The sequence below is a fragment of the Molossus molossus genome, unplaced genomic scaffold (genome assembly GCF_014108415.1).
Source record: "Molossus molossus isolate mMolMol1 unplaced genomic scaffold, mMolMol1.p scaffold_m16_p_1, whole genome shotgun sequence".
NCBI classification, from domain to species: Eukaryota; Metazoa; Chordata; class Mammalia; order Chiroptera; family Molossidae; genus Molossus; species Molossus molossus.
The window spans coordinates 9,391,609-9,413,359 of record NW_023425344.1 but is presented as its reverse complement, the minus strand read 5'-3'; the positions used below and the strand labels follow the sequence as shown (position 1 = coordinate 9,413,359).

The 21,751-nt window shown below is 54.5% G+C and overlaps 1 protein-coding gene across 1 annotated transcript in view; it reads right to left on the bottom strand.

The window, feature by feature from the left end:
• CC2D2A (coiled-coil and C2 domain containing 2A) overlaps window positions 1–21,751 on the bottom strand; it is a 116,750-nt gene that overhangs the window by 93,682 nt on the left and 1,317 nt on the right. The window contains exons 2-6 of the mRNA XM_036279367.1: window positions 18,241–18,304; window positions 15,728–15,808; window positions 13,883–14,012; window positions 1,606–1,694; window positions 816–917 (exon numbers count right to left, since the gene is read on the bottom strand). Coding sequence (XP_036135260.1) covers window positions 816–917; window positions 1,606–1,694; window positions 13,883–14,012; window positions 15,728–15,808; window positions 18,241–18,279 — 441 coding nt within the window. The 5' untranslated portion in view covers window positions 18,280–18,304. The remainder of the gene's footprint in view (window positions 1–815; window positions 918–1,605; window positions 1,695–13,882; window positions 14,013–15,727; window positions 15,809–18,240; window positions 18,305–21,751) is intronic.

Genomic DNA, 21,751 nt, shown 5'->3' with positions numbered 1-21,751 from the left:
GCGGTTCCTTCCGTTCCTCCTCCTACCCTCCTACATGTGTGTCCTTCCTCCCCATTCCGGCCGCATCTTTCTGTCTTTTGCTGGCTTCCTCTCTGCCTCATAGGTCTTTACTGTAAGTTTTTCTCCGAGGGTCCAGACCGTCCTCATCCAGGCTTCTCTACCCCAGGAAACAAAGGCATTCTCAAACCTTCGAAACTCACCACCGAGGAAGTGCTTCCTCAATGCCTTTCTCCAGGCCTGGTCCTTCCTCTCTCGACGCCCCACCAGCACCTCAGATTCGGACAAAACCCTCCCCAGTGCATTCAAACCGCTTCCCTGTGCTACCATCAACAGCTTTCCGCGGCTTGCGGAGACCCGCCGAGGCTCCTTGGTGGAGCACTCAAGGCCCCCAGCGTCGGACCCTGCTCTTCTCTCTCTCTGATCCCCAGCAAGGTCCGTGGGTCCAGCAGCTCCGACCCACGAGACAGACTGGGAATGAGCCAGAGCTGGGGTCAGACCTGGCTCTCCCGCCGACAGGCTCTGTGACCTGGGGACAGCTTGGCAGCTGCTCGGAACCTCAGGTCCTCACCTGTGAAAAGTGAATGAGGAAAATAGCACCCACCCCTTGACTGGGGTGTTGGGGTAAGGACATGTGATAACATGAGAACAAGACTTGGCAAAGTGCCGGGCACCGAGTATACTCTGTAAATAGTAGCTATTGTAACCATCAGCGAGCATGTAACAGGTCCTCTGTGCATAGCTCTGTTCTAGGACCCCTGCGGGAGTGCATCTTGCTTCTCTGTCTTCCATCGTGAAGCCCAGGGCCCGGTCCTCACCTCCGCGCCAAATTCCGTCTCCAGCTCTTTCTCGCTGGGGCTCCGTAAGCGCCTGGGCCGAGGGGTGGCCATTTCCTGGAGCAACGCACTTTCTGCTTTGGACTGAAAAGTCAAAAGAAAATTACCGCTGCATCGTGTCAGTAACGCTATGAAAACCACAGCTATTGCCCTGGCCAGTTTGTCTCAGCAGTTAGAGCATCAGCCTGCAGACCGAAGGGTTGAGGGTTTGATTCCCAGTCAAGGGCATGTACCTGGGTCGCAGGTTCCATCCCCAGCCCTGGTTGGGATTGTGTGGGAGGCAACCAATCGATGTGTGTCTCTCACATCGATGTTTCTCTCTTTCCCTCCCTCCCTTCCACTCTATCTAAAAATCAATCGAAAAAGATCCTCAGGTGAGGACCAACAAAAAATATTTAAAGAAAACCACAGTCACCCTCTCGGGGGAGCACAGTCAGCAAAAGATACACCTTTACCTCCTTGAGTGATGAGAGCAAGTGAGGAGGTTTAGAAAGTCGACGATGGATTCTTCTTTTTCCCCATTTAAATTTTTTTAAATTTATTTTTGTTACAGATGTTTCTCCTCCCCACCCAGACCTCCTGCTCCCTATCCCGCCCCACCCCCATGCATTGTTGTCTATGTCCATTGGTCTGCGCCGATGTCACATGCTAACATTTAAAAGGTGAAAAACATTCGGCGGTCTTCAGACCCACAGTTCTGAACAAAGGCAGCTGGGGACAGACCGAGGCACCGCCCTGAGCCCCGAACAAAGGATTCACGTGGTCCTCTCACCCTTGCAGCCTGCAATTTCTCCCGCATGCGCTCCCTCATGGAAAACTCCGCGAAGCCCGTTCTGGAAGCCGAAGGAATCGGAGGTAAGCCTAAAACAAGAAAATGGATTTAAAACAACAATTTTTTTTTTTCCGAAGGGAAGACTAGATTAAAAAATAACAAGAGAATGTAGTTTTATTTTGCAGATGTAGAACTTTGCACAAGCAATCATGAAGTGACGCCGACAGCGTCCATTTGATGTAACAAGTCCATGTCTGGGCTCCTTCGAGATCAACAGGGACACGTCACATCGATGTCACTAAGAAGGAAATGAATGACATTTGCCTATTCAAGGCCATTGGGAAGAAGATCTCACCTTTGCTGATTTGGGAAACAGGCTTGTCAGATAACTGGATGATGAATAGATAGCGAATGAATTCGGGGTTTCAGGGTTCAACTCAACAGCACTGATAACTTCAGTCAGAGAAACCCTTCCTACAGACTCAGGCCCTGGCCCTGGGCTATGTCATAGAGACAACATATACTTTGTACATGTACACATCTATGCACAGCCTGCAGTGTGCAGCTGTTCTGTGTCGGGCACTGAGATACACGTGTCGGGTGCATTTTCTCATCAAGCGGACGTGCTCCTGCTGGAGGGACCGGGGGTGTTATCTATCGCCAGGCACCTGGGATCTGAGTTCCTCCGTGATAAGTGACTGGCTATGGCTACACACCAATGATGCGGAATGCACCCCAGTTTCTCGTTCCCAAATGCTCTAAGCCATTATGAAAGAGGTGTAAATGAAACGAAGTGTTTGGGGAACAAGATGTCACCGATTTGGAGCAGACGGGCTCTACTGAGATGAAGTAGGAGATACGATGGCCGAAGGACTTTGGGGTCCAGTTATGGGGAGGCTGTGACGTTCCATTGGAAGTCTAGCCTGTTCTCCAAGCAGTGGGGATGACTTAAAGAATGTAGAGAGAGGGGCACCTGCAGTCCAGGATGGTTGGGGTGGAGGCCTCAGCGGGGCCTGTGGAGGAGAAACAAGGAGAAGACAGCAGGACTCAGTGAGGACCAGGCATGGTGCGGCGGTTCTCACAGCAGCGGCCCCTCCTGGGCACCTGTTAGACATGCAGATTCTCAGGCCCAGACCTGCTGAATCGGGTGCTGGAGGCGGAGCCCAGCAAACGAGGAGATTGAAGCACCCACTCAAGAGGGGGGACGGTGGTTCACAGAAAGAAGAGGAAAGGGAAGCTGTCTGAGGTTTTGACGAAGGCAATTAGGGGTTTAAAGCTGATGAGAGACAAAGAAATGAGGAGAGAGAGCCAAAGTGGGAGACACTGCAGTGAATTTATTTGGAGATGGGATGAGGATGTGGGCTGGCAGAGGTGGAGTGTGGGCCCGCCCAGCAGAGGTGTAGCTTGGGCCCGCCCAGCAGAGGTGGAGCGAGGGCCCGCCCAGGAGAGGTGGAGCGAGGGCCTGCCCAGCAGAGGTGGAGCGTGGGCCCGCCCAGCAGAGGTGGAGCGAGGGCCCGCCCAGCAGAGGTGGAGCGAGGGCCCGCCCAGCAGAGGTGGAGCGTGGGCCCGCCCAGCAGAGGTGGAGCGAGGGCCCGCCCAGCAGAGGTGGAGCGAGGGCCCGCCCAGCAGAGGTGGAGCGGGGCCCGCCCCGCCCAGCAGAGGTGGAGCGAGGGCCCGCCCAGCAGAGGTGGAGCGTGGGCCCGCCCAGCAGAGGTGGAGCGAGGGCCCGCCCAGCAGAGGTGGAGTGGGCCCGCCCAGCAGAGGTGGAGCGTGGGCCCGCCCAGCAGAGGTGTAGCTTGGGCCGGCCCAGCAGAGGTGGAGCGAGGGCCTGCCCAGCAGAGGTGGAGCGAGGGCCCGCCCAGCAGAGGTGGAGCGAGGGCCCGCCCAGCAGAGGTGGAGTGAGCCCGCCCAGCAGAGGTGGAGTGAGCCCGCCCAGCAGAGGTGGAGCGAGGGCCCGCCCAGCAGAGGTGGAGCGAGGGCCCGCCCAGCAGAGGTGGAGCGAGGGCCCGCCCAGCAGAGGTGGAGCGAGGGCCCGCCCAGCAGAGGTGGAGTGAGGGCGCACCCAGCAGAGGTGGAGCGAGGGTCCGCCCAGGAGAGGTGGAGCGAGGGCCCGCCCAGCAGAGGTGGAGAGAGGGCGCACCCAGCAGAGGTGGAGCGAGGGCCCGCCCAGGAGAGGTGGAGCGAGGGCCCGCCCAGCAGAGGTGGAGCGAGGGCCCGCCCAGGAGAGGTGGAGCGAGGGCCCGCCCAGCAGAGGTGGAGTGAGGGCCCGCCCAGGAGAGGTGGAGCGAGGGCCCGCCCAGCAGAGGTGGAGCGAGGGCGCACCCAGCAGAGGTGGAGCGAGGGCCCGCCCAGGAGAGGTGGAGCGAGGGCCCGCCCAGCAGAGGTGGAGCGAGGGCCCGCCCAGCAGAGGTGGAGTGAGGGCGCACCCAGCAGAGGTGGAGCGAGGGCCCGCCCAGGAGAGGTGGAGCGAGGGCCCGCCCAGCAGAGGTGGAGCGAGGGCCCGCCCAGGAGAGGTGGAGCGAGGGCCCGCCCAGCAGAGGTGGAGCGAGGGCCCGCCCAGGAGAGGTGGAGCGAGGGCCCGCCCAGCAGAGGTGGAGCGAGGGCCCGCCCAGCAGAGGTGGAGCGTGGGCCCGCCCAGCAGAGGTGGAGCGAGGGCCCGCCCAGCAGAGGTGGAGCGAGGGCCCGCCCAGCAGAGGTGGAGCGTGGGCCCGCCCAGCAGAGGTGGAGCGAGGGCCCGCCCAGCAGAGGTGGAGCGAGGGCCTGCCCAGCAGAGGTGGAGCGAGGGCCCGCCCAGCAGAGGTGGAGCGAGGGCCCGCCCAGCAGAGGTGGAGTGGGCCCGCCCAGCAGAGGTGGAGCGTGGGCCCGCCCAGCAGAGGTGTAGCTTGGGCCTGCCCAGCAGAGGTGGAGCGAGGGCCTGCCCAGCAGAGGTGGAGCGAGGGCCCGCCCAGCAGAGGTGGAGCGAGGGCCCGCCCAGCAGAGGTGGAGTGAGCCCGCCCAGCAGAGGTGGAGTGAGCCCGCCCAGCAGAGGTGGAGCGAGGGCCCGCCCAGCAGAGGTGGAGCGAGGGCCCGCCCAGCAGAGGTGGAGCGAGGGCCCGCCCAGCAGAGGTGGAGCGAGGGCCCGCCCAGCAGAGGTGGAGTGAGGGCGCACCCAGCAGAGGTGGAGCGAGGGTCCGCCCAGGAGAGGTGGAGCGAGGGCCCGCCCAGCAGAGGTGGAGTGAGGGCGCACCCAGCAGAGGTGGAGCGAGGGCCCGCCCAGGAGAGGTGGAGTGAGGGCCCGCCCAGCAGAGGTGGAGCGAGGGCCCGCCCAGGAGAGGTGGAGCGAGGGCCCGCCCGGCAGAGGTGGAGTGAGGGCCCGCCCAGGAGAGGTGGAGCGAGGGCCCGCCCAGCAGAGGTGGAGCGAGGGCGCACCCAGCAGAGGTGGAGCGAGGGCCCGCCCAGGAGAGGTGGAGCGAGGGCCCGCCCAGCAGAGGTGGAGCGAGGGCCCGCCCAGCAGAGGTGGAGTGAGGGCGCACCCAGCAGAGGTGGAGCGAGGGCCCGCCCAGGAGAGGTGGAGTGAGGGCCCGCCCAGCAGAGGTGGAGCGAGGGCCCGCCCAGGAGAGGTGGAGCGAGGGCCCGCCCAGCAGAGGTGGAGCGAGGGCCCGCCCAGGAGAGGTTGGAGCGAGGGCCGCCAGCAGAGGTGGAGTGAGGGCGCACCCAGCAGAGGTGGAGCGAGGGCGCACCCAGGAGAGGTGGAGCGAGGGCCCGCCCAGCAGAGGTGGAGCGAGGGCCCGCCCAGGAGAGGTGGAGCGAGGGCCCGCCCAGGAGAGGTGGAGCGAGGGCCCGCCCAGCAGAGGTGGAGCGAGGGCCCGCCCAGCAGAGGTGGAGCGAGGGCCCGCCCAGCAGAGGTGGAGCGAGGGCCCGCCCAGCAGAGGTGGAGCGAGGGCCCGCCCAGGAGAGGTGGAGCGTGGGCCCGCCCAGCAGAGGTGTAGCGAGGGCCCGCCCAGCAGAGGTGGAGCGTGGGCCCGCCCAGCAGAGGTGTAGCTTGGGCCTGCCCAGCAGAGGTGGAGCGAGGGCCTGCCCAGCAGAGGTGGAGCGAGGGCCCGCCCAGCAGAGGTGGAGTGGGCCCGCCCAGCAGAGGGGGAGTGAGCCCGCCCAGCAGAGGTGGAGCGAGGGCCCGCCCAGCAGAGGTGAAGCATGCACCTGCCCAGCACACCGAGCTTGGGAAGGGTGCAGGCCTGAAGATAAAGGCTCAGCGAGCATGCTCACGGTCGTGAATGCTGACGTGAGAAAGCCTTGCTGACCCTGGTAGCCATCAGTACTGTTCAGGGAGGAAGGCTGCCAAGTGAGGAAAAAAGAGGAAACGAGGTATTTCAGTAGAAGGTGGAGGACGAGTGGCGGAGGGAAGGGAGTGAAGTGATGACAGGCAAAGGCCTGTTTGCAATGGATTGCAGGTCCCTGGGCACCTGCTTTATGCAAAAGAGGACCATAGTCACGGGCTGCAACGCGTCTGCCCATGTCCACCTGGTCTCTGAGGCTGTGCTGTCTTCCTTCTGTGTGACAGGACGGGATAAAATTCTATGTATATCTGGCCTCAGTCCTGTCACTTATTCGGTGCCTGCATGGAGCCATGATGTCATCATCATAAGGGTTACAGTCTAGCATGTGTGGGCTGAGGTTCATGTTCTTAAGAGAATCTTGATCAGCTCAATGATGAAAAGATGCTCAGTGTCACTATACATCAAATAAATGCACATTAAACCCACAATGGGATATCGCCTCCCACCTGTCAGAATGGCCACCATCAATAAGTCTACAAACAACAAGCACTGGGGAGGATGCGAAGAAAAGAGGAACCTCGTGCACTGTTGGTGGGAATGCAGACTGGAACAGCACTGTGGAAAGCAGTCTGCGGTTCCCTCAAACAGTTAAAAACAGGACTGCATTATGACTGAGCAATTTCGCTTTGGGGAATATATCTGAAGAAACCTGAAACACTATTTTGAAAGAACACATGCACCCCAATGTTCATTGCAGCATTATTTACAATAGCCAAGATTTGGAAGCGCCCAAGTGTCCATCAGAAGACGAGTAAATGAAAAGCGCTGGCCTGTTACACAATGGAACACTGCTCGCTGTAGAAAAGAGGGACACATGATCCTCTGCGACAGCAGGGATGGACCTGGAGAGCATTCTGCTAAGTGAAATAAGCCAGTCAGAGAAAGACAAGTACCGTATGACTTCACTTACATATGGAATCTAACCAACAACATAAACCAACAAACAAAATAGAAACAGACTCACAGAGACAGAGAACAGACGGACAGCTGTCAGATGAGGTGGGGGGAGGGGGGCTGGGTGAAAAAGGTGAAGAAATTAAGCAAAAAGAAATGAAACTCCATGATATGGAAACATGGCCCAGAAGGCAGCCATCCGCCAGCCGGGAAGTAGGCTCTGACCAAGAACTGCACCTTGATCTCGGACTTCTCAGTCTCCAGCCTGAGAGAGACACGTGTGTGTTAAGCTGTCCAGTCTACGGCGTTTCATTTTGGCAGCTGGAGCTGACTCAGACGGGGGTCATCAGCCTGGGCAGCCCCGTGCCCCACATCACTGGGGTGGTGGGGCAGGGCAAGGGGACTCCAAGTAAGACGGAGACTCTGAAAGGTGGCAAAGAACGGCATAGATATATTTCCATGTGAACATTTTGCCTGGGCTTGAGCCTTGCATTCGGCCTTGGGTAGAACAGAAGAAAAAAAAAAGTAAACAGCATCGAGGAGGGCCAGGACCTGAGTGAGAGACAGCAGAAATGAAATGCAAAGCTTCGGAACTTGGAATATTTTTGTCAGCGTTCATCTCTCACAGGATCCTCGTATTCTACCAAACCCAACGTTGGAAGTGCTAAATGAGAGAATCTGTTCTCCACTTTTCAAGAATTCAACCAAAAAATACGTGTTGAGCACCTATTATGTGTTCATGTGGGATAAGACAGAGAACAAAACAAATATCCCCACCTGCACGGAGTGTATTTGCTGGTGGGGAGGATGGACCACAGACAGGGAGTACGTTCAGTATGTCAGATGGTGACAGGTGGTACGAAGACAAATGAAGCAGGATGGAGGGTATGAAGGGCCAGGAGGGAGGGGTGTGTTGTAGTTTTAAGTAGTCAAGCAAGGGTGTCAAGGTGACATTGGAACAAGTGAAGAAAACGAGAGAGCAAGCCTTGTGGACAGCTGGGGGACACGCGTTCTAGCTCCAGGGGCGAAGACTGAGATAGGGCCACGCCTAATGTGAGACCAGCGCAGAAAGGGGGACATAAGGGATGGGAGGTGGAATGTGGGGTGTCAGGTCATAGAGGTAACGGGGAGACAAACTGCAGGTCACCCTACAGGGTCCGGTTCCCGCTAAGGGCATGTACTTCGGTTGCAGTTTGTCCCCGGCCCTGGTTGTTCATGCGGGTGGCAGCCACTCGATGTGTCCCTTCACGTCGATGTTTCTCTCTCTCTCCCTCCCACTCTATCTGGTTTTAACTCTGAGTCACCTGAGAGCCACTGGAGGATTTGAACAGAGAAGTGACATGACTTCTTGTTTTCGTAAGACCCTCTGGCTGCGGGGCTGAGAAAGGGGGTGCGAAGGGAAGGGAGGAGATCAGGGAGCAGGCCACTGCAAGGCTAGGGGAGAGCTGAAGCTCCTTGGTCCCGGAGGGCAGTGGTGGAGGTGGTGAGAAACGGTCATCTTTTAGATCTGTCCTGAAGGTAGTGCACACGGGACTCATTGAGAGATGAGATGTGTGCAGATAGGAAGACAGGAGTTAAAAGTGACTCCAAGTTGTTTTTTTTATAATCCTCACCTGAGGATATTTTCCCATTCATCTTCAGATAGAGTGGCAGAGGGGAAGAGAGAGAGAGAAACAGCGATGTGAGAGAAATACGCCAATGAGCTGCCTTCCGCACGACCCTGACCAGGGCTGGGGACCGAATCGCAACCGAGGTACGTGCCCTTGACGGGAATCAAACCCAAGACTCTTAGGTCTGCAGGCTGACACTCCAACTGCCAAGCCAAACCTGCCAGGCATGACTCCAAATTCTTGACCCAAACAATAGAAAAGTAAGATGCCCGCCCTGGCCAGTTTGGCTCAGCGGTTAGAGCGTCGGCCTGCGGTCCGGAGAGACCCGGGTCCGGTTCCCGCTAAGGGCATGTACTTCGGTTGCAGTTTGTCCCCGGCCCTGGTTGTTCATGCGGGTGGCAGCCACTCGATGTGTCCCTTCACGTCGATGTTTCTCTCTCTCTCCCTCCCACTCTATCTGTACAAAAAATGAAAAAATAGAAAAAAAGAAAAGTAAGATGTCCAGTTAATGAGATGGGGAAGACTACAGGCTGCGGTGGGAGAAGCTCAGAAGCTCAGTTCAGTCGAGTAGAATTTGCTCAGAATTGATCATAGACCTAACTAAATGCAAGAGCTAAAGGCACAAACGTCTAGGAGAACATTATCCTGGCCTCGGGTTGAGCAAATACTCTTTAGATATGATCCCCAAAGCACAATCGTAATAGAGAAAATGTGATGAATTTGATTTCATCAAAAGTAAACACTTTTGTACTTCAAAGGACATCAGTAAGAAAGTGAAAAAACAAGACATTTACTGGGAGAAATATTTGCAAATTATAGATTTGATAAAGTACTTGTATCCAGAGTATGTAGAGAACTCATACAACTTTATGTAAGAAAAAGAATTCAGTTAATAATGAGTGAAATTTAAATAGACATTTTACTAATAAGATATACAAATGGCTAATAACCATAAAAATACTCAATATAATAATCACTAGGGAAATAAACTGGAGCTCTCGTACACTGTTGATGGGAAAGTAAAATGAGCCACTTTGTAAAACAGATTGGCAGTTTCTTATTAATTAAGTATACATTTATGCTATGTCCCAGAGGTTCTACTACTTTCTCAAGAGAAACGAAAACATACGTCTATACAAACAAATGTTGCAAATGTCCATAGCAGCGTTATTCATCGTGGTCCCAAACTGCAAATAATCCACTTGTTCACCCACAGGAGAAGGGATAAATAAGATGTGGTATAACCATAATTCAGCAATAAAAAGGAACAGAATGTGGCTACAAGCTACCACATTGATGAATCTCAGAAAACACTGTGCTAAGTGAAAGAAACCAGACTCCAAAGACTGCATATTGTTTGATTCTATTCCCACAAACATCCAGGAAAAGCATACATGCAGGGAATATAAAACAAATCGGTGTTTGTCTACGGCTGGGGGGTTGGAGTGGGGATTAACTGTAAATAGACATAAAGGAGCTTTTGGGGATGATAAAGATGGTCTACAACTGGATTGTGTTCATGGTTGCACAAGTTTATACATTTACTGAAAACTTTGACTTATATTCTTATAATGAGTGAATTTTATAGTATGCCAATTATACTTCAGTAAGGCTATTAAAAATGTGAGCTATCCTATTAGATATGCAAAACTGGATGCCGAGCAGGCCAGAGCACATTTAGTTGGAAAGACTCCCAGGCTGGAAATGAAAATTTGGGACTGGTCCATCGTACATATGATATCCATAGAATTTAAAGTCCTGAGATGACCAAGAGAGTAAGTGTTGAGGGCCCTGGCCAGTTTGGCTCAGCGGTTAGAGCGTCAGCCTGCGGTCCAGAGAGAATAAGTGTTGATGGAGAGAAGGGGGCCACGCCCTGAGCTTGAGGCGTGCCCACATTGGGGTTGGAGATGTGAGGACCAGCGAGGGGGGAGCCGGAAAACCAGGAGAGCGAGTCCAGACGCAGGGTGCAGGCGGAGGGGGGCTGGGGAGCTCAGCGAATGCTGCGGACAGTGGAGACTGAGAACTGGCTCCGGAGCTGAGCCAATGTGCACCCGCGGCGACCTCCACGAGAAGACTTCTCACGGGGCGTGGGGATGTGAGTTAGGTTACCTTTGAGATTGGAGACCAAAATGGAAAGAGGACTTTGGGGGAATTGTATTGTAAAGGACGTTTTTTGAAATTTATTTCCTTATAACTAATAACAACAACGGGCATGTTTTGTATTCTTTGTGTTCTTGTATCAGATGGTCAGTCAGGTGCACAAGAGGAGAGGCCTGGGAAGCAGGGTTCATTCCACTCCCGGTCCTGGAGCCGGCACAGGGCACCTGCACGGGGCCACAGGGGAGGCACCAGGCGGCCAGGGAGCAGAAGACAGGAGCCGGTGGGGCTTGGGCCACGGCCTTTATCGGGGTTGCCGAGGCACAGATGCGGCAGGGCCGGGAAACAGTCTAGGACCAGCCAGTCTGATAGTTGTGGGCTCCAGGCTGTGGAGCTGGTCTCGGTCCCCCCCCAGCCCTGGGAGGAGTCAGACAGAGGAACGCAGCTTCCTGGGGGCGCAGGCCAGATGGCGGAGGCTGGGCTCTGGACTGGTTAGTGTACCAGGCACGCTCCAGTCTGGGCCCTTCGTTAGCTCCGAGAGTTAGCTAGTTTCTCCCAGACCTGAAAGGTTTTGTTTTTTTCTTAAGATGTCAAACATCATACTATCCAGCGAATACAAACTACTGTAGACTAGAGCACTTCTTACGGATGCTGGTCTCTTCAGCCGTGCCAGAGTGTCTCCAGCGTAGGTGAACTTTTTCACATTCCTACCCTCCCCAATATGCTTCCTCCGACTAGAACGTTCTTCCCCTTCTCCAGCTGCTGGGCTCCCATGTAACTCCCAAGACCCAGCCCCGTTGGGCAGTCTCCCTTCTGTCTCCTACTGCACCCAGAATGTTGGTTCCTGGGTCAGTCTCTCTAGGTCTTGATGGCTTTTAAGAAGTATGCCTAAGCTTAACGACCAGTTCTCTTTCATCGCATCACATTTCATCAGGTCCTGAACTGTATTTCTTTCTTTTTTTTTTTAATCCTCACCCAAGGACATTTTTATATTTATCTTCAGATAGAATAGGAGGGATTGAGAAGGGGGGGGTAGAGAGAGAAACATCGATGTGAGAGAGACGCACCAACTGGTTGCCTCCTGCATGACTCTGACCAGGGCTGGTCGAACCACAACCCAGGCACATGCCCTTGATTGGAATCGAACCCGAGACTCATTGGTGCGCAGGCTAATGCTCAACCGCTGGGCCAAACCAGCCAGGGCCCAAGCTTTGCTTTCAATGTGTACTGAGAAATCGGCTCTGAAATGATGCTTTAATCAGAGAAACTAACACGAATGAGCGGAACACAGATGTCAGGAGTGAAGGAATTCATGTTCCTAAGAAACGACTTGACATTTGAGTGACTCCCTGAAGAGGGAGTCCGGGTTGGTGTCAGGGGGAATGTGTGCTTCGTTCCGGGTGTGTGTGGCTTGGAACACCTGTTCGGGGGGACGCTTTCTCTGACTAGGTGTGTGTTTGAACAGCAACTCAGAAGCCAAAGCTTTCGCTGCGTAGCTCTGTGCTGCCTTAATCAGGAACACAGTGCTTCTGGACACACGTCAGGTGCAGTGGGCGAGGCCACACAATCGGGGTGCTGGTGTCTGAGGGTCTGAACCCCGTGTGACCTTGACAGCTCTCGTAGGAGTGCTACAGCGTAGAGCAGGTTCAAGGGGAGGAGCCGGGTGGTGGCTCGGAGGGGCAGGCCAGATCCTCGAGAGGTCTGGGGGTCACAGTCCTGCCCAGGTGAGCAGACTTGGTGGGAGGGGTGTGGTGAGGGTGGGGGTGGTGGTGAGTGAGCATCCTCTGCCAGAGCACAGCCTCAGCCAAACTCAGAAAGGCCAGCCGAGACAACTGTCCGCTCAGTGCGCCCTTGAGCGCGGGCCGTGTACCAGCACTGTGCTGGGCAGGGCTGGCCGTCAGTCCCCACCCCCAGACATTTCCAGTCCAGTGGAGGGGAGGCTGCGGGCCACGGACAGAGACATCAGACACTCCCGTGGGCACAGGGCCACAGAGCACAGAGCAGGTCCACTCCGCCCACACGGGGGCCGCGGGGAGCCTTCCTGAAGGAGGTGACATGTGCACTGATGTTTTGCGAGGCAAGGAGCTAGGATAAGACAAACAAAAACCCCAAACAGCAGAGGTTAACTAGGTCGGAGCGTCCGGTGTGTGATTTATCTGAGTGACACTCTTTGGGGGAAAAGCAGAGGCACAGCCAGGGTGACGATCTTGTGAAGACTGCGAGCTGGCTCTGGGCCCCCTCCGAATCGTCCCCAGGGGGCCCTGGGAGCCACTGCTGAGGGTGCTGGTTCCACCATCGCATTGTTCCGTCCACGGGCAACTGCGAACCGGCAGCTTCGAAGACCAGTGGGGGTAGGACTTGTGGATGTGAAATGGTGCTATTGTACAGCCCGGGGTCTGTGTTCGGGCTCCACCCCCTCTCGCTGTTGGTTCTCTCTGAACCGTGTTTCCTAATCTAAAGAGCAATGCCGGATGATAGCACTGTTCTGGCAACTGAAGAACGTAAGGCAAGACCTTAGCGTGGTGCCCGCCATGTCTTAGCCTCAAGAAGGTTATTATTTTCGTTAGTTATTCAGCATCGAGTTTTCCTTCCAGCTGGAGGAGGCTACTAGGCGTGTGCAGACCCTCTGAGGGAAGCTTGTGGCAGCTCACCTGGTTTCATTGTCATGACAGCAGCATGAAGCGGGGCTTTCATTATCCCCATTTTATAAAGGAGGCTCCCGAGGCTTAGGTCTGCTCAGACCCCATGACCAAGAGTGCTGAAATAGACCCTCACGTACGTGGCCCAATGATCTTCAACAGGAAGCCAAGGCCACTCGGTGGGAAAAGACAGTGTCTTCAACACGTGGTGCTGGGGAATGCGCCATCCACATGCGAAAGAGTAAAGCTGGTCCCTTGACCTGGCACCATAGAGCAAAATAAACCCAAAATGGATCATGGGCCTAACTGTGAGACCTAAAATGATAAAACTCCTAGAAGAAAGCAGAGAGGACATCTCCATGACACGGGGGTTGGCAATGACTTCTTGGACATGACACCAAAGGCAGCAAAAGCGAAACCAGACAATGGGACCACATCAGCCGCAAAGACTTCTGTGTGTCCAAGGACATCACCAACGAAGGGAAGAGGCAAACCACGAAAAGAGAAAATAACGCAGATCATCTACCCGATGAGGAGTCATTATCCAGAATAAACAAAGAACCCCTCCCCCTCACCACCACCACCAACAAAAGAAGCAACCTTATTAGAAAATGGGCAAAGAACACGCATTTCCCCCAACGTCACACACGCCTGGTCAACAAGCACATGAACAAAAGGCTTAGCATTCCTAATCGAGACGACAGAACTGAGAGCCACTTACTCCGGGGGCCTCGTCGCGTGGCCATGCTCAGAAGGTGGGTGTCAGGCTCGGGGTCCCCCTGCGCCGCCTCCTGCTGGCTGCCAGGGTGGGGCTTTCCGGACCCCATCTCCTCAGGACCCGCAGTCCGCAGCTGTGGACAGAGGGCAGAGGCTGTGACTCGCAGGCTTCGGTGGACACAGATCCTCCAGCACGTGGTGGGTCATTCAAACAGGGACCAGACCTTAAAGTGTTCGCATCTAGAAAACCACAGTCCCTGGCGTCTGTGTCACGGTGGCGACCTCAGGGAAGTGTTGCCGACTCTCTGAGAGGTGCCTCAGGAAATCACCACGGCTTTCCAAAACCAAGGGAGTCTTTACATTTCTGGGTGTACTACACAGAGCCCTGCAGAAATGCAGACGGAAAGGGAAGCAGGGAAGTCACGAACCCAACTTCAAATCATTTGGGAACAGCTGCTCAGTGTCCCTGGATCATCCAGGGCAAAGAACAGCCTCCGGCTTCGAACCCAGACTCTCGGAGGAGGGTGGGCAGGTGGGCTCCAGCGGCAGTGATGGCCTTGAAGGTCAGACAGAGCCTTGCCTCGGACTCGGATCCACCGTGGGACCTGGGAGGACCTCCGTCCCTCCTCACGTGCCAGGGAAGGGAAATGAAAACTCTGCGAGATGTTGCTCTGTATCCGTCACTGTGCAAAGCACAGATTCTGAAAAATAAATGGCCTGGAGGAACCTGAGACATCTACTTAAAGAAAAAAAATCCCAGTGGTCCTGCAGTGTCACCGGGGTTAGGAAACAGTACGCTAGATCTCTGCAGCGCCCCCAAAGACTGCTGTGTTGTCCGAGACTGGCTCTTGAGCCTGTTAAATGAATGCGGTGATGCCCAGGGAGTGTGATGCCTGACATTGGCTCCATCTCTCACCCCGCAGCCCTGGTCACCTCTGCTCACCCTGCCTGTGGCCCTCGATCTAAGGACCTGCATTTCTTCTGTCTGCCCTGGGCCATTGCTGCCGCCGCCGTGGGTTCCCCTGCCCCTGGCTGCAGAGTTGCCACTCACCCCGCAGGAAGGGGTTAAAGATCCCTGAGTGGCCGGAGGACCAGCCACGTGGCTGGGCAGCACCTCCCATTCCCTGGGCGGCTCCGTCTCAGCCACAGAAGCAGGAGGCTGTTTCCTTGCTCAGCGCATCCCAGCTGAAGCTGCTGGGGAGAGGGGAGCTGAGGGGAGGGTTCCTGCCCAGCCTTGGGCTCTGGGGTGCCCTCCTGTGCCCCTCCTCCCCTGCCACCCTTCTGCAGGCCCCATCACAGGGCTGCTGGCTCAAAATGGCGCTCCGTGCCCTCCCGCCCCAGCTGGCACTTGAGTATTCCAAACAAAGCGTCCCTCCACGGGGCCAGGACTCTGACCCGGGGTCTGTTTACCTGCAGCCGCGGACCTTGCTCGGGTGCTCCCCGCTCAGGAGGGGCACTCCCGCGGAGAGGAGGGCGGGAGGGACAAGAGGCTGGACTGGGCCTCCCGCTCGGACTGAAGAGGAATTCCGCTGGGAATTGGAGAGGGTGGGGGGTTCCCCAGATTTGTAATCCTGCACTGCCATCTATCGCCGGTCTTAGCTCACGGCCTTTGGCGACAACCCTAGGCCGGGCTCTTTCAATCAGGTCTAGACTTCTCTCCCAAGGGGATGGGGGGACCTGAGGGGCGGGGCGGGGGTGTTCCAGTGCTGCTTGGGGTGTCACTGTGAGTGTCCTGTGCCCCACCCAGCACAGCCCTGCGCCTCCCGGAGAAGAACCTGTGACCTCTGTGACAGCAGGTGGCTTTTAACCCACAGCCCAGCAGGCAGACCTGCTGCCCGGCACCCCCTACCTCTTTCTTCCTCTTCTGTCGCTGGGCCTTTGAAGACTTCTTTCTTCCCGCATCTGCATCCTCACCATTTCCAACGACCTCCTTTGTTAAAAAGCAAATGGAAGGTTTGTCACTTGGTGGGTGTGTGCACGTTGGGGAAGAATCCCTAAGAGAAACAAGGGTGTGATGTTTAGGCATTAAAATGAAAATCACCACCTTGTCCCGGGGACCTCCGTCCACTACAGCGGAGTGTGAGCGGACAGAAAAGACTGGACGTGACCTGCTCTTGTACTCTTCTCAAAACGATGCGTCCTTGAAAAGCCGTATCCAGACGGCAGCATTGTAAATGAGATGCTGGAGTTTCCAGTGTCCCGGGGGGCTCCTTCTTGAAAAGGACATTTATTGAGCATTTACTGTGTCCTGGAGGCACAGAAATACTCCCTGCCCTCAAGAGTCACAATCTAAAGAAAGCGACTCACAGGTGAATCTGCCAGGGCAGGTGTTCTGGTCCCGATGGAGGACCCAACACAGGCTGACTCAGAACCACACTCAGGGCTTCTCTGATCCCCAGTTTTACTATCACGTAGAGAATAACGAAGATACATATTAAATCATCATGGAAGTTTTGATTTAAAAAAAAACAAACTTAGCAGATCTTTTTGAAAAGGGGGAAGTCCTTTAACCGTGCAAACTTTGTTTCCTTTTTCCATATTACATTTTCTAAAGTGTTGTTCATCAATTGCTAGAGCCGAATGCTCTCAAATGTCAGCCTTTCAACTTTTCTAGTCATCAAGTTTTCCAACTGGGATGCAAGCACCTCTGGGTGTGAAAGTAATTGCAAGATAAAGCCAGAACATCTGTCTGGTACACCAAATTTATTAGCATTTTCCTCTAAGACTGGGAATTTAAAATTTTTATACAGAGACAAACTCAGAATGCAAAGCATGGATTTTAATGATAGAGGAGTTCAAAGGAATGTCATGCTGGTTGTTGGGCTGGGTTCCAATGACACATCAGTGCCCTTGGCTGTCTGGATCACAGAGGGCATGACCTTGAGTTACAGAGGAGGTCAAGAGGTCCCAGCCAGGGAATGGGGGTGGCGTGGGCTTTTCCTGGGTCCACAGGACTGATGTCCCTTCTCTGACTCAGCCTCTGAGTAGAAACCTGACCTCGTCCTTCAGGTGCCCCCCAGGTACAAATTGCTCTTAGCTCGGAAATTCACCAACTTAGATTAGATGCACAATGTTGATATTGTTGAGGTGTGCAAGTATGGTTCTTAGGTCAAGTCTGAGTTCTTACTGGCTTAGAATGGACTTATGAGAAATCTACATTCTTGTTGGCTTTTTAATAATGATTTGATCCTTCGTCTGAAAGGGGTGAGAGAAAATAATAGAACAACACAGCACTAATCATGGAGAGGTGCTAGCCGTAGTTATAGGAAATGTTGAACATCCTTGCTCTGCTAATCATGATTCCTTTGTTCTGATGAAAGAACACCCACCCTGACTTGGCTGGGAAAGACGGAAAGACTAACCACCTAGGCGTCGGTGCTCTGGGGACAGCCCACATCCCCAGCTCCTCTTACTTCCCCACGCTTGCGATCTGTAACCATTTCACCCACAGATATTCCCTTTGCCTGCCCTATAACCCCCCGTGCAAGTGACTGCCGGCTATGGAGGAAGTGCAGAGCAGATTTTTGCAGGATGACCTGGCTTCTCTCCCATACTGCCCGCAATATTGGAATAAACACTCATATACAACCCAACCTCGTCTCTGCTTAATTGGCAAACAGTGACAGGCAGTCCTGACCCTCTGTTGTCCGGTTTCACATCAACAAAGAGCTATTCAGTTGGACTTCAGATGAGACAGAATGTAAACTCCATGAGGGCAGAGGGTTTATTCACTGCTGTAACCCCCGGGACCAGAGGAACTACAGATATTTTTTGTGTGGACGAACAAGCAAATGTAGCACCATGTGGTTTATCTGGGTAATGCGTTCCTTCAGGATTTTTTAAATGCTCTTGGAAACAGCATCTTGTCTCCATTTCTGCCTCTGCGGTCTCCAGTCAGTGAGCCCTGGAGCCAGGAGCGAAGCAAAGATCGGGAGGAATAATCTGTCCTGTTTGGAGGTCTGCAGTCTCCAAATTGGAGACAGCTTTCCTTCTGTTCCAGGGGTTTAACGAGGCTTGTACACCATGAGTTCGACACCGCAGGGCTCCACAAGACTGAGGGTTTGACTCGTGGTTATAAGTGGTGGTTGCTACCTTCACTGTGAATTTCTTCAGAAATCTTTGTGCTTCAGCCGAGCTGGACCCAACAGCAGGTGGTACCTTAGAACTGCCGTGTGTCAGAGTTCAGAACACGGTGACAAGTACAGGTCACTCCTGGCGCACCTGCACCTGCATTTCCTGCAACGCCCACCCCCTTCCCCCCCACGCGCCTGGCCCGGCACCCCCTGCCTGCAGTGGCCGAGCCTCCTCACCCACGAACACGTGTGCGTGCGCTGCCCTCGGGGTGTCTCAGCAACCACTCACCTCTGTAACCATTTTCATTGTTTCTTCCTTGGGATCCATTCCGGCTGTGACGGCTCCTCCCTGACTGGCAAAGAACAAAGGTGTCAGGCCTTTGGACATCGGTGGAACACCTGCCTTGCTTTTGATAAATAGGAAGCTGACCTCCATGGTTAGAGAAGTGCTTGCAGAGCCAAGACTGGTGGGAATGAGCCCTTGGGAACGGGCAGGACGTCAGACCCTTTGTCCCCATTAGCCTGGCGAGGAGCCTGGTTTGACGGCGCAGCAGGTGGGAGCCAGGAAGGAGCTGTGCCCGAGGGGTCAGAAGACCCAGTTGGAATCCAGCTCCGGGAGGATGTTTCATAGCTTATTCTCTCCCCTCCAACCTCCACCTTCTCACTCTTCCTGTCCACCCTTGACCTCGGCTCTCTTCACCGAGAGATGGTTTCCACATCTCCCTCCCCTTCCCCCTGAATCATGTCACCTCCTCTGCTTCCACTTGCTGCTGTGACCTGCCCCTCTTACCTCCGGGCCAGGGCCTCTGCCTTGCACTGGGCCCATGCCCTTCCCCTCTCCGGACCGTGATCAGGACACGCTCTCCCACTCACCCGGATAACCATGTCTCCCTGCTCTACTGGCTCCTCACCACGTGTCCAAAGTGCTCTCTGGTCGTAGGTCAGCTCTTCTCTGCAGGGGAACTCAGACCTCCCTTTCCAGCTGGTTCTTAGAGCTCAGCACTCCCGCAGCTGCCCCGCCAGGGTCTCCAGTGACGCGCACGCCGTCACATCTCCTGGTCAGTCCTCAGTCCTCGTCTCGTTTGACCTGACAGAGCCATTTAGCAATGACAGGGACCCATCACTTTTTTTTTCTTCCTTGAAATCTTTCTTCACTTGGTATCTGGGACGTGTTCTTTCCTGGTTTCCTTCTACCCACCGGCTGCTGCTTCTCCAACGCCTGGGGCCTGGGCTCGTTTCTCCTCATGTCCTCATGGCCGGACCACCCAGGGGTGTGCCCTGGGCTCCGTCTTGCCTCTGTGCCCCCCGTCCCCCGGCAAAGTCCTCTTGTTGCTTGGCTGGAAATACCATCTACCTACTGATATTCTCCAAGTCTACAACCTGGGCCCGCACGTCTCCCCAGAACTCCAGACTCAACTGTCCGAGTGCTAGGTGGATATTGGCTTCACCTGCTCCAGGGGAAGCTCCCTGTCCTGGCCCCCCGCCTGTGTGTCCTGCAACCTTCCTGGTTGATGAACAGAACTCCGCTTCCTCAGGCTGAAGCCCTGGAGTCATCCCTGGTTCCACTCTGACGCCCACACGACACACCACATCCCACCCGTGGGAAGTCCTGCCAGCTGTGCCTCCAAGTTACACGGGGAACTCAGCGCCCTCGACGTACCTCCACTGTGACCGTTCGGGTGAGCCCGCGGCCTCTCCTGTGGCCTCGAGCAAGAACCTCCCAGCTTCTCGGATCCCCACCTTCCTTACCCACAGTCTGGTCTCTACACTGAACCCAGAGTAAATGGTCTAAACTGTAGGCGAGAGCATGTCGTTCCTCCACACAAAATCCCCCCAACGCTTCCTTTTCTCAACAGGGGAAAATCCAAAATTCTTCCAATGGCCTGCAAGGCCCCACCTGCTCTGTGCTTGACCCCTCTGGCTCAGGGCCGTGGCGCTTGCTGTCCGCTCCGCACCGGACGCTCTTTCCCACGACCCCGAGGTGGGCCTCTCTCTACTCCTTCAGGACTCTGCTCAGGTTTGATTTCATCGGGGAGGCCTTCCCTGAACACTCACAATTCTACGATAACCTTCCGCCCTCCCCTCCTGAAACTCGCTAACTACCTCACAAGTGATTTATTTTTCCATTTCACTTATCGCCTGTCGACATACGTATCTATTCATATTTCTTTGTGATTGTCTGCCCATTCCCTTAGAAGGTAGGCTACAAGAGGACAGGTACATTGTTCATTTTTCACCCCAAGCCTCGGACTAGGGCACACAGTAGACTCTCAATAACTGCTTTTCAAGTGCATGACCAGATCACCATTGGCTGCACGTCTGTGAGCCTGAGTGACACCTGGGGAACGTCAGGGCTGACAAACCCTAGGCCTCCCGGACGCCCCTGGGTCATTGAAGCAGCTCATCTAAGGTGTTCATGGTGTCACAGACCCTAATGGGGAACATGTGAAGAGGAAATAAAGCACCTGAAATTCTATTGTCTCCCATCCAGACATCCTCACAGGCTGCAAGAAATAGAGGAAGGGACATGACGAAAGCAGCTAAGAAAACAAAAGAGCGAGGAGGTTATCGACTGAGCACAAGGGGACAGATAATAAAAATGGAATGCCAAGCGACACAAAAGCGCTCTAATGAGCAACTCTGGCAATTATAAACCTGATAAGAAGAACTGTGAAATAGTTTAGTAAGTAAAAAAAAGATCCTTAATACATTAAAAAATGTGATGTGGGAAAGAAAGAAATAGAAAATGAAAAATGTAATGGGGTTGTTTTTTTCTTTTTTTCTCCTTCTCATTCTTTCCTGATCATTACCTTTGAATGAGTTTCTAAGGAAATCAAATGACATTAAAATTAATTTTTTTTACAAGCACTCTTCCTAAGAAAAGATGAATCAATACTGTCCAACTTGAATAGGCAGCTCGTCAGCCTGGGCACAGATGCTTGCTAATACGTTTTTATTGGCAATATCAAAATAAGAGCCTGCGGGCCTGTTTTGTGCTTTCTCTGGGTACATGTTACCACTTGGTCTCACAGCAACGCTCCGGCTCTGTAGTACCTGCCTCAATTTATATGTAAGGAAGTCGAGGTTCTTCTCTGACGTGAGCCTCTGACAGGTTACGTGACTTGCCCAAGATTACAGTTATTAAGTGTCACTTCAAGATTTGATCCCAGACCCCTCGAGAGCCCTCCCCCGTGCTCCTCTCCATCTCTGTCTGTCGCACCATCTAGTCTCGTGGTTTTATTTCAGTGATATCGGTGACTGTTCTGCTAGCCCACGAGTCTGGAAATATTTACAGTTGGAACCCGGGAGCGTTGCCTCAGTGAGAAAGGCTTTGGCTCTGTTAGTTAATGATTTACTTAACCCAGTGCAGACCACCAAACACAGTTTTGAAGCAAAGTGCTGATGCCTTCATCTAGACAAATGGACTATCCCTGAGGGTCTTCCAAGGACCCCATGGCACATGCGACAGGCTGGAGGGAGGAAGGTCTGAAAGAGGGCAGAAGTCTGCATCTCAACCTTGGCTGCCTAAAAAACCACACAGGGTGTGCACCTTACTCCAGAACAGTGGACACCTGGGTCCATCGAGAGAGCGAGGGCTTTGTAAACACGTTTAGGGGCCTGGGTTCGAATCCCAGCTCTATCACCAGCTGTGTACTCCTGGAGCGATGTCTTCACCTCCCTGAGATCCTTTTCTGTCTGGAACGTGTGATCATAACTCCTCCCTCAGTGGGTGGTTATTCTATAAGGGTTCAAGGGCAGCGTGTGCGCAGTGGAGAGCCCATCACACCCGGTGGCTTCCC